Source organism: Falco cherrug, chromosome 8, assembly GCF_023634085.1.
Source record: "Falco cherrug isolate bFalChe1 chromosome 8, bFalChe1.pri, whole genome shotgun sequence".
NCBI classification, from domain to species: domain Eukaryota; kingdom Metazoa; phylum Chordata; class Aves; order Falconiformes; family Falconidae; genus Falco; species Falco cherrug.
Window position 1 is genome coordinate 63,133,785 of NC_073704.1, and position 12,832 is coordinate 63,146,616.

At 41.6% G+C, this 12,832-nt stretch overlaps 1 protein-coding gene across 6 annotated transcripts in view; it reads right to left on the reverse strand.

Annotated features, from left to right (window-relative positions):
* The window catches only part of RAPGEF6 (Rap guanine nucleotide exchange factor 6), a 132,897-nt gene that overhangs the window by 101,608 nt on the left and 18,457 nt on the right, over positions 1–12,832 (reverse strand). For all 6 annotated transcript variants that reach the window (XM_014281081.3, XM_027807396.2, XM_027807397.2 and 3 more), the window contains exons 2-4: positions 4,837–4,907; positions 4,205–4,261; positions 2,819–2,902 (exon numbers count right to left, since the gene is read on the reverse strand). In XM_014281081.3, coding sequence (XP_014136556.2) covers positions 2,819–2,902; positions 4,205–4,261; positions 4,837–4,907 — 212 coding nt within the window. The remainder of the gene's footprint in view (positions 1–2,818; positions 2,903–4,204; positions 4,262–4,836; positions 4,908–12,832) is intronic.

The following is a 12,832-nucleotide window of genomic DNA, read 5'->3' on the forward strand; positions in this document are numbered from 1 at the left end:
ATGGATAAATCAGTATTCCAAACAACATACTCCTCAAAAGGTCTGTTACACTAATATCACACGTGTATAGGACCATATGCTCTTTGGGCACAGAGAGCATGGCATCAAGTTCTTCACCAGACAACAAGGAATCCTTTGAATGGACAACGTCCTTCATATCCTGTGTTAAACTCATATAATTTTTCTTCCTATTACAGTAAACCAAAGGTGGTCAGGCATTATTTTCTGAAAATCAAAGCACAAAGCACCACCGAACTGCAGCAAGAGATTTTGCTACACAAAAAAAGACCCACCAACGCCAAACAACAATGAATTTCAGCAATTATCTTTACTATGTTATCAATATTAAAGAGAAAGTTTTCAAAAATAAGGAAACTGTATTTCAAAGATGATTTACCCTGATGGTATACTGTGAGTCATTTCCACTACTGTAGCTAAAGCAAAAGTAAAAAAACAGAAACAAATAAACAACAAACTTGTTTTTGTTTTCTATCAAGGAATAGCTCTGTAATACCTGAGGCAATGAGAATGAAGGTAATGTTGTGTTTCCTTACAGACATGTATTTCGGCCTCCTTTCAGAATGAATCACATGATCAGGAACTTGGTTGGGGACAAGGAATAATGCTATCATTAAGTATTACTTTAAATGTAATTAGTCTCATTTTAATTACAATTATGAAACAATACTAAGTTATCCAAGGCACTGCTTCATATGAAAATAGCCTGTAAGTGACTGGTGACTGTGCAGCTCCCTCAACTAAAAAAAAAATAAATAAAAAATAAAAGTGTTCTGTGAGGTATTCAGATCAGGGAAAGTAACTTACGCTTATCCCACTGTACCTAAAAAAATGAAAAACTCAAATAAACGTTATATTTGAAATTCCAGACTGCTGTTTGACAATGCACCAATGTGACACGAACGAAACAGGCAGTGTGAGCTGCACGCTTCCTTCTCCTGCGCCCCCAGCCGAGCACGGCCGAGCCCCAGGGACGGAGTTACAGGTAGCCCCGGAGTTAAAAGCACTGGGGAAAGCAAAAAGATTCAAAGATCTTCAGCATCTTTTTGCACTCCTTAACTTCAACTAATTAACACTAATTTTAGCCTATCTAATTGTGTGTGCGTCCATTTCTCCTTCAAACCTTTAGTACATCAAAGCTCCTCTGACATTTGAATTTTCCACCACCACCGCTCCCCCTGCAATGAAGGCAGACAGGGAAAAGCCCCCCAGCGGAGGAGTGCAGTCTCTTCCCTTCCACCTTGTCCCACCACAGCAGGGGCCAACGCGGCCCAGGAACCACACCGGGCACGCTGTAACCTGCCGGCAGTTTCATCCAACGGAACTCTGCGACCCTTTCACCATCCAGCAACTATTTTTCCTCGTTATCCATAATAAAAGTAGCTGTAATCTTGGGAACTCATAATAACCCATCTATTCTGCCTTTTTCTTTCTAAAGGCACACAATGATGCTCTGAAGTGTCTTATTCCTCAAGCTTAGCAAAACAATGATTTTTTGCAAATTTTCTGCAAAAGTTAGGCATTTTAGGTTTTATGCAAATATTAACTCACCAATGTCTTCACTTTTGGAACTGCTGAACTTCAGTCACTCAAGAAGCATTAAGAGTCCAACATTCAGCCTATAGCTAACCAAGAATGGAGCTGAAAAACTGTCCTATATGTTCTTATTAGTACTTACCATGAAATTCAAGTATATGGCAACACATTTGAACTGGAGTTGGCATTTTTTTAGTTGACTCACAGTCAATCCACACTGAGTAAAGCCGATTAAGCCGATTTTCATAAACACCCCAGTATAGGTGCATTCGTAAAGCAACGTAAGGCATGAAGTTGGTATCCGCACTGTATTAACCTCCTTGTGCTGTGCTGTGGCTAGAAGGGAGGCAGCCCTGCTCCTGGCCAGCAGCGACAGCACACCGCTGAGCGGGAGAGGAGACCGTGCCGGCGAGCACACCAGCAGGGAGCCGGGACCCTCTGCCCGTGGGGGAGACAGTCCATCACATAACCGTCATGCGGGGGAAAGCCTTCACTTCATGCGATAAGAGGCAGCAGTGCTTTTCATAATCTCTTCAAAAACCATACAAACTGGGTAAAGGCCAAGTCTAAATCTTTTTTAGACCATGCCTAGCCCAGAACTGCAGCTTGAATACAAACAGCAACACGCAGCTTCAAGATCTAGTGAAGTCAAATTTCTGAGTGACGTACGAGGTCAAGCAGAGTATTGCCCAGAGTGTTCCTTGAGCAAGGTCCAGCTCAAGTCAAACAGCACGCTTCAGTGAAAGCATGTCACACTGTCCACCGTGCGTCAACTGTGAGAAGCAGTCAGACTCCCGTCATACGCAATCCGTAACTGGCCCCTGGCATCCATTTTCTTTTTTCTCATAAAATCATATATGTCATTCAACACAGCCTCCAGCCAAATGGTAGAAACTATGTGATCTATAGTCATATTTTTTGAGATAGAGAGCTCTATACAAAACAGTCACACAACGGGAATTATTCAGAGCCCCCAAGCTAACAAGCTAACCACAAATTCTCTTACAAACTTAAAAGCCAACTAAGATTTAAAAACCATGAAGTGCAGTATTTCACACAAAATTTTCAACATGCATAAAAAGCAAAAGGGAATTTAAATCAAAATTAGCAGAACATTTCTTCCACTATCAGAACTTTAGATAAACAAAATAACCAAAACATTATTTTTAAATTGTGAAAAAATTATAGTAACATCGACACGTAAGAAAGCATTTTTTTAAAAAAGAGATCTTGCCTTACCTTAAATGACAGCAACGTTACATACCTGCAAGGTGGTAAAAACATAGAATCCTTCATGAGCACAGACCCAGAAAGCAGTATATACCAGCATCTTGCAATCGTTTCTGAGCTGTAAGAAAAGAAACCATTGGTATCTACGTTCTTCTTAGAGTAACTCGGAAATGTTATCCAAAATGTTACTGTAGTAAAGTAACGATCCACCACTTTGATATGCAGACTGGAAACTTAAGAACTTTAATTAAACACTACCAAAAACTAACATTTTTTTTAAAATTTCTACATCCAGAATGCTTCTTGTAGCTTACAATTTGACAATTAAGTCAACTTAAAATTTATTTTATAATGAAATTATTAATTTTCAGTAAAAAATATTTCGTTCCAGTGAAAGTGCACATAAAGCTACAAATACAAGAAAACGTTATTCTGTGGTTAAGGCGATTAGCAGTTCAACACGGCCAGTAATACTGCACAGACCTGCCAAGCACTACAGATAACAGGGACCCATGCACCCAGCTCCTGCCCTGCACCCCTCCATCCCCACACCTGCATCGCAGGCGCACGCAGTCCTGCTCCCATCACGCCATGAGGCCCCAGATGGACGGGCAGGGGATCGGCCCATGATTCAACCTACAGCCCGTAGGTCTGCACAGAAGTCGCCGTGTTTGACAGCAGCATATTTTGCCTCCTCCTAGAGCACTGCACCGATGCCTCCCTGCTACAGCCCAACGTCCCCCTCGGGTACGCAACCCCAGGGGCACACATGGCCCCGGTGCTGCAGCAGGTGTGTGTCACGCGTACCCAGCACACAATAGTAGGTGGCATCTCATTTCGACTCTGGCGTACTGGAAGATGTGCTCTATACAGAAAGCAAGGTTTCGCTGTGAGAGGATAAACACACCATAAGCAATGCTAAAATATGAAGGGGGGGGGGGGGGGGGGGCGGTGTATCTGGCTCCCAGAAAGAACCTAAAAAGAACTCTCAGCTAAAATACTAATTCTAGAGCTCCATCACTCCCCCGATACAGGATACTCCCACAAAGCAGCTGGGCTCCTGACAGCGCCGGCAGTGCCAGCTTCAGGGGAAGAGTGCCACCTACTGAGTTGTCGCCACCAGTCCCACGAGCTGCCGAGGTGACACTACCAGCTTTTTAATGGACTTGCGGGTGCACAGACACACCTTTGCTGCCCACGGGAGGCACACTGGTAGTTCACGGGCACCTCTCAACTGTCAGTGCCAGACTACGTTACAACCGCCTCCTGTCAAAGCTTTTAACCAGTCTGGCCAAGCCTAAAGGATGCAAAGCCTTCCAGTTACAACTCCTGAAAAAGCAAGCAATGTATCACAATATGAAAAAACAGAGGTTTTGTTTACACTTCTACTGAAGGACTCCAACAAGTGATACGTACTTACCAAAAGAGAACTTGGTTGCCCTTGTACCTCTCATAACGGGCACTTGATGACATGATTCTGAGAAAGGAGAAGTTTAATTTCAGTTTTAATCCCCAAAGATAAGCCATTAATCACCACATTTCAGTAGAATCACTTTAAGGCTCTAAGACCTCAAATTCAGCTATTTTTTTGTTCTAAACGAAGGACGTGCTTAACCATAAAATTCAAATTATTACGGTGTTCTTCATTATCCAAATAGATAATATACAGCATGTTCTCCAAGTGTTTAAATCACTCCCACACATTGGAATTACCCATAGCAACAGAACTGATGGAACTAAGATACTTCCAACGCACTTTTTGTGCTTTGTCGGCCTTCCATTTTATGTATTCTGAGATCATCCGAATGTCTGAAGTATTAAAAAGCTTTTGTAGTCTAGAGTTAACATAGGGCACTGTCTACACAGTCCTTTGTAGACAAATGGGAGTAAGCGCTGCCTTCATTCTTGGCAAAGCTAATTAGTTTAGATTCCATGCCACGGGACTTGGCCAATGCTCTGCCACCTCCAAGTGCGGACAGACAAACTTTGCTCATGTCCATAAAAATAGTCATAGATACCAGCTGTGCTAAGCAACACTAAGTAGTACTTTACCTTAGCTGATGTTCCCTGAAATGTGAGAGTATGTCCAGTCCATGAAGGAAAGAATAGATAGTATTTAAGTCCTAAAAAAGAAAAAAAAAAAAAAAAGGGGGGGGGGGGAAGACATGAGAAACTTCATTCACAGCATCTCAACACTTCAGCATTACCTTCTCAGATTCTGCAGTTAGTTACACAGACTTGTAAGTCATAATTCCAGAGACAAAGCCCAAATTAGCAGATAGGCAGGAGCAGTGTACATGCAGGCTTGAAGAACCCTGCCCACGCTTAAGCTGTGGAAGTGAAAAGAGCAAGTCCAACTGATGCATAAACAGTTAACTGAAATAATTTATTAAAAATAGCCCTGAAAATATTATTTTCATGAATGGATACAGCAGCAAGCAACATGTGGAATAAGCCATATATGATAGTCCTATTCATCCAAGGCCAAAAATTGTTAAAATCTTTTAACACCTCTTTAAAAGATAATTTTGCAAAATTAGTTTGCTAAAAGCAAAGAACCCTAGCAAAAACCTAAACCACACAGTCTAGCCACTATGTATGCTGCAGAGAACCACAGTACTTTTTCATGGTAGAAGCGTTACACTTAGAGCGAAAAAGCTATTTCATGCCCACCTCAGATCTAGCTGGTAGCCCTGCTACTAACTCTACTCCCTCTCAGTCCAGTCCTTGACCAGAGGGTAACATTAGAAGTTACTCCAAAATACTCCTTGGCAAAGATGAAGCAATGAAGTTTTAAAATTTGCCTCCCACCTTCTGCTACCAAGACTCGGTATCACATCACTGCTATCCATCACCAAACACAGAAGCAAACAACTTTTCACATTTTAATATTGTTGCTTTGAAAGATTATTTTCACTTTAAAAATTGGACTTTACATGGAAGCTGTAATTAGGAGATACAGCTGTTTAAACTTCTCATTACACAGAATCCTCTTCATTCACAAAAATATCTGTGCTGATGGTACAGACCACATGCTAGGGAAAAGCTCACTAGGGCTATTCATCATTTAATTTACTATCCTGAACAGGTGGGCTGTTAGCATTAACTACATGCACAACAAAATCATTATATACCACATAGCAGTGTCTCCAGCTTGGCCTTGGAAAAAATGTTCTGAATTTTCAAGTGCTGCATTTATACCGTGTTTACAAAAGATAAATCAATATGAATGCCAGCCTCAGAATTTACAATGGATTTACTTTAGAAAAGTTCTTTGGCTTAATAGTCAATGTTTAGAAATATAACAGATATAGAGTGTTATATCAAATGAAAGGTCATACGTAATTGCAGGCCATGTAAAACCAATAAAACTCTGATTTTTTTAAAATGTCATTACCAAAATCCATTAAAATTAAACAGAAGGCCTCAATGCTTTACACATATATTTAGAAAAGCACCCATTTCAAACAGTCCAATCTCATTTTAATCCTCTGACTGAATTGCCACAAACTTGATTTTCTTCATGAGGCACCCAGGAGCAGTAGCTCTCACCACTTGCTCACGGTGACCAGGGTCGATCACTACAGCCCGTCAGAGCCGGGTACGTGGCAGCCGACGGGTCACTGAAGGTACCGGACCAGCTCAGTGAGGTAGCAGGGAACTGCCTCAGCTTCACCACCAGAAAACATTAATAAGCACAGGAACGGGGCAGCAATATCCTCTGACCATAAGGTGTCTTAGTAGTTAAAGCATTTATAGAACAGCTGAAATAAAAGTTCCACATTCTTCCTCCTCTGCTGCCTGGAAGTCCTCCTCTCCCAGGCCAAAGAGCATGCAGACAGGCAGGTAAAGGAAGGATTCAGAACGTATTTTCTAAGCAACAGATGCTCTCAGCTCCTGCTGAAACTGGGCTACCAGGCAGCCAGGGGGAGTCAATACTAGTGTTACAATTAAAGCCTAATTTTTCAGTCTTCATAACTCATTGTATCTATACATGCTTTCACACATTTTCTAATATTTTTCTACCTGAGACCAAGATAAAACCATGTCTTTAAAATATGGTTTAGATTAGCACTTCTATTGTCGTGAGTTACAGAAAACTAAGCAGAACAAAAGCTTATGTTCATGTTTAATCACAAAGTTTAAGTTGTACATATGAAAAATGACCACATCCTTACTTGAGAATTATTCTTTAAAACTCCACACAGGACAGTCCCTTAGCAAGTTAACTCAGCATCAGCTGTCTCCTGCTAACCAAACAGGACCGCTGTACCAACCCACCACACTTATTTAGAAGCTTGATGAATAAACAGTTGGTAAGCTAAAGAGATAAACATTTGCTTAAAGGGATTCATGCTGGGAAAGCATCCCTCAGCTCAGACTTCGGCTGTTGAGATATGCAGCAGCAGAGAACAGCACAGCGAAGGGAAGGCAAAGCTTGCTATTCCCTCATCACAGCAGAAAGTATTCAACTTATGCTAGCCAGTATTACTGTTTTGAAGTTGATAAATCAAGTAAGAAACATCTTATTGTTCACTACCCAGCCAACTGACATTTCAACAAGCTAACTATATTAGCTACTCATGCATCAGTTTCTATAAGCTATTTGAATCAGGAGAATCTGTGATTCTTTCCCTAAAAATAACTGACTTTTAAAGCAATCATCTCTCCTAATTAAGCAGAGCCCATGATGCTGTTGGGTGCCACCGAGCACAAGAGCTGACTCGGCAATCACATGTCCCAGTAAGGTCTGGGTCCCACGTGTTTCTTCCAGTGCACCGAATGCACCAATACAATGTGTTTTACATGTCTTGTTGAAATAATGCTTTTTTTGTGTTTAAATAGATACCCAGGTGAAATTCCTCCTCCCCTTCGCAGGCCACGTGTCTAACAAGCAAAGTTACATGCAGCTAATCAACCCATTTTTTCCTGATAACATGAAAATTGCCTATTGGTCATACTTCGCAAAGTTTTCTCCATTACTCCCACCTCATTTAAGATCTTATAATAGCACTGAAATTACATTTGAGAGATTACGTGTAGAGTGTCCTTTCATATTTTGCAAGCAAGGAACATAATTTAATCCCACCACAGCTGGAGGCAGCGAGCAGCAGGTGCTGCAGCCACCTCGTGAACAGACCCTGCTGCACTGTGCACCCAAAAGCCCCTCCATCAGAGGGGAAAGCATACATTTATCTAATTCCAGGTTTATAAAACAGGACTGAAAATAGGATTACAAGATGTTATTTTTAAAAATGGGGTTTTGTTGCCACACCAGTTATAAACAGCAGACAAACATGTAACCACAGTACAAAGGGTAGAGGTAATTTTTATAGATACCTGCTACGAAAAGAAAGGGCTATGAAAGGACAATGCCAAAGGGCAACAATCAGTGTTACACCAGCAGAATGCAAAGTATTCGCTGGAAAGTTACACACCCTTTCCTATAATCTCTTCACATACTTCTTTCTGCCAAAGTCCAACCGAAACATAATTATTGATGAAAAACAATTTTCCACATACTCTAAACTAGGGACCAAATATCAACGTTATTTTATTTTGTAATCTTTATTTTCAGAGCTTTTCATCAGCTGAAATAATAGCTGACTAAAGCACAGTATCTACCTTCAAATGGTATGCCCACACATATTTGTCAAATTAACAGAAAACTACCTTGCCTAGATTATTTAAGGAGAAATTAATTCACATTTTCTATCCAGCTAGCTAAAACTGCATCTCCAGTGAGCTCAGGGAAGAAGATCAGGGCAAGGAGTGGAAGGAAGCAGGCAGGAGTTGTTAATCTTGCTAGAAAGGAGATTTTCTAGACTGCAGAGAGCCAAGACATGAACACTGTGACCACAGTGATCCTGCACAAAGCTCCCAAACGGCTGAATTTCTTTGCCTCCAGTTCTCACAGCACCAAGTTCACGAGCTGAGGTGTTCTCAGCTGCTATGTTTAAAAGGCTGAGGACATCTGTTTCTTCATATTCTCCACGTGAAAGAACAGACTGTGTAAAATAGCATGCATTTAAGCAGAAGCACAGAAATCAAGGGGCTGCTCTGTGGCCGGCACCATTATGACTGAACCCGGCCACAAGGAAACTGTGGCCCAGCACCGATACGCCAGCGGCCCCCAGCTTCATTCAGCAACAGCTTTTATCACCCCTGACACACACATCCTTCCGACAAAAAGCTTAACCAGCTGCTAAACCAAAGGTGGTGTCAAACCATGGAGATTTTAGTAATAACATAACATTATTTAAGTCAGCTTTGTTTTATAGCAACCTCCTCATCCCAATACGCTATGAAGTGAGCCACCTGAATAACCAGGCCACTGCCCGCCTTCCCTTCCCGATGCTAACTCATGTCATTGCCGCAAGATGCCATAACTGTAGAATAAGGAAAAATAAAAGAAGCACTTCAGCATGAACTGAGAACTCATCACATGAAAGCAAGCCAGATAACTGCAACCATCACCCATTTACCACAAAACACTTTTATTTGAAAGTAATTTGCTAGGTTGTTGTTTGTTTGGTTTTTTACAAGGATGGTGAAACACTAATTTCTTAGTTGCTAAGATGTAAATTTTAAAAATAAAGAAGTCAGCCAAACAAGTTATCATGAGAATATAGTCAAACCTCAAAAGGGGAAGAAGCGATCATCTTTACTTTTGTTATCAACATCTTCTTAAAAATAAAACCAAGATTTGGATGCTTCCAAGCAGTACCATACCGCAGAAACACCAAGCGCTGCTAGAAGCAACCCTCTTCTCCTACGGCCACCTCTAACTCACAGCAGCACGCCAAGCAATACAACGGCCTGCATACCCTTTTATTAATCCAGGAAACTTGTTGAAGCATAGATTAACATCCTAAGGTTAAAGTGATTTACACAGCCACCTATGAAGTTTGAATTAACTTTTAACAATTTAATGTCCACCCTCAATAGGGAGTTTAACTCTGCCTCTCTGTCACCTCAGCTGATAAGCAAAATCTGTGAGTTTGTATCATTTCCTTCTGCTTTCCCATCTTCTCACCAAATCTTTCGCCTTTAATCCAAAGAGCAACTTTACAAAGCTTGGAATTAAGGATCCAATGGAACGATGGTGGCGTCAAGTAAGGAGCTCTGAATACAAAGTTTTCCAGCCAACCAACACCACCAAATCCAGTCAGTACAACTATAATTCACTTGAACTGCATTCATATGCTTCAAGTCCACAAGAAGGTCCAAGACGAATTCCCCTGTGGTGTTAAAATTGGGCAAAAGCAGTGTGATGCCCTGGAGTGAGGATGAAACGATTGTATCGAGAGCAACTTTGCTCTTGACAAACATAAAATGAAAACCTGATGCTTTATTTGATGTTACCCTCGCCAGGTGTTCCAGTAACACACAACTATTTTAAAACACTAAGCAGGAAATCTGTTGTATTTCTAAGGAAAATAAATTGTTCCAAAATGACCTCATACTTGCAAATCCTGATACTTCTCACAATGAGCCATCCTCAGCAACTGCACTGAGGTATCAGGGAAGCTGAGGAAACCATAAATCCCCCCAGTGGCTCTTTAGCACTGCCCAGTATGTTGTGTGCTTCATGTCATATGATAGGGGAGAGGCAGCACGGTCCCCAGACAGCTGCATCCAGCCACGGCCACCCTGCACCCACCATGGGCCGGCTGCTTGCTGCAGCAGGGCAGGACCCCAACAGCCAGTAGAGTCCTTCCAGCTCCCAGATTGCAATGAGCCTGGACTTCATAGATGCTCTACACCCACCCTGAACCTTACATGAGGGGTCTTAAAGACTGCAGGGTCAGTTCAATTCTGCACAGGGAACAAGAGCAGAAACTTGCACAGCAGTACCAGCACTTCAAAGCCACACATAAGAAACAGCTGCGTCAGCAAGTTCCAGACAGATTGCTCTCACATGCAAACCTGTCCCAAAGAGCTACGCAAAACCTGTCTCTCAATTCCACCCCAAACACATTAAATTCCCATTGCAAGAACATATGCTTGGCTCACTCGAGGCTCCCCACACCCAACCCACATGGGCCGCCAAGCCACCCAGGATTCCCTGGTTCACACACAAGAACCTGCTTCTTTACAGAAATGCAGAGGATGGCTGTCAGGATTTTGCATCCCCACTTTTTCCAAGGTAGGACAAGACAGTTGCCAGGATTTACACGTTTCAGAGCAAACAAAAATGCTAGTATCTTCTAAAGGTTTGTTACAGATTCAGCTGTATTACAGATAATATACTTTAAAAGAAACATGACACATTTCCGCCTTTGAAACAACAGTTAAACCATATGGTAAAAGCTTCCCAAATTCCACTGACATTCAAGACGACCATCAGGTACGAAATCTTACAGAGAAGGAAGCTGCATGGTTGGAAGCTGCCACAACCTCCCCATTTGTTTGTTGCAGAGCTGCTGCCTCCTCTTCAGCGCTCCGACCAGAAAGCACCAAGCAGGAAACAAGGCTGGGAACAAACTTCAGCAGAATCAAGCACTCGGTTGATACCAGGACAAGGATTTTAACACTCTCTTGGACAGTGGCTGAAATTCTCTGTACTACTTTTTTTATTCAGAAGTGCCTAGATTTCAGTAAAGCAAACAGAGTAATTCTTGGAGCACGGAGAGCAGGTTGTGTAAGCTGTGACGAGGAGGCTTCCCTCCAGCCTCCTGCCATTACTTGCTTCACAGTGATTCCGCAGGCTCCTCATACAGATTGAATGCATCTTTTATTAGGAATCCTGTCAGGCTCAATAACGACTTTGTCACCCTTAGGGGGGTGTAGCAGGAGAGAGGAAATGTTACTCAGCACGGTTTATGGTTTTCATTGCTTCCCTTCCTGTTACTTCATCGAAGGCTGGAATCCACGCCGCTTCCTTTATTCTCTGTTTAAAGCCAATTGTAAAAATAGTACTCCCAAATTCTTTCCTGGTAAAGTAATACCAGAAATAAAAACACAGAAACATGTTTTAAGTTTTCTGATCCACGTTTTACATATTCAGGTATCTATACAGCAAATTCACCCACCCTGGCAACGCTGGTTCAAGAAGCTCAACCTATACACCCAAACCAGATGATACACACAGCAGCTGGACCTGAAATTTGCAGGAGGATCATCAACTACAGTTAAACAATCGTAGCAGAGTGTACAGTCCCTTGACTACAAGGAATATGGCAAGATGAACTAGAAAGCAACTCTTCCATCTTAATTTACTCTCCTTGTTCAGTGGCATAAACATTTGACTTCAATGAAAGTGCAAGTGGTGCAAAAGAACATCAGCTCGGGACTCTTCATGTAACAAGTAACAATTCCCTTTAAAGCATCCTCCTACTTAGCAAGAGGTCATTAAAAAAAATGTTTAGATACAAGCATCGAGGCACTATCAGGGAGGAGAAATTATGGATTAGTCAGGTGAACGAAAATGTCAAAAGACTTCAGCAAAGTATCTTGCTGAAAATGACACAGTTTAAGTAGCACTCGTAAGGAATGAAGAGTCATCGTGTCGGGTAAGAAATACCACCAATTCAAAAAGCCTAATTAAAGTACCTCTCACAGAAAACACTAGCAGCAAACGCATGCATGATATTAAATCACTGCCTGAGACTGCCCCCAATAACATTTGTGTAAAATATAGCTCTGAAGTAGCTGAACCAGTTTATTCTATTATTCAGAAAAAATGGCACATATTCCATAAAGTCTTCTGTCTACGGTAACAGCTGATGGTTTCCTGGCCTCAACTGGCAGTCTACTCGCTACAGGAGTTTTGAGAAATTATGAGTTTTCCCAGGACATTGCTAAAAATCACAATTCCTTTATTATGAGTGGATCACTACACTTGATCTGTTGAACAGTTTCAAATAAATCTAAGAAATCAAATCCTTGGTCATAGTCTTTCACACATCCACAACCTCTTGGTACATATGTCCATCAGGCAGCTACAAAACCTATTATGACTATGATACAGGACTCCTGCCTCAACTCCAATCTTTACACTTACCCATATAGATGACAGATACTGTTTTTTCCAAATGAGGAAATG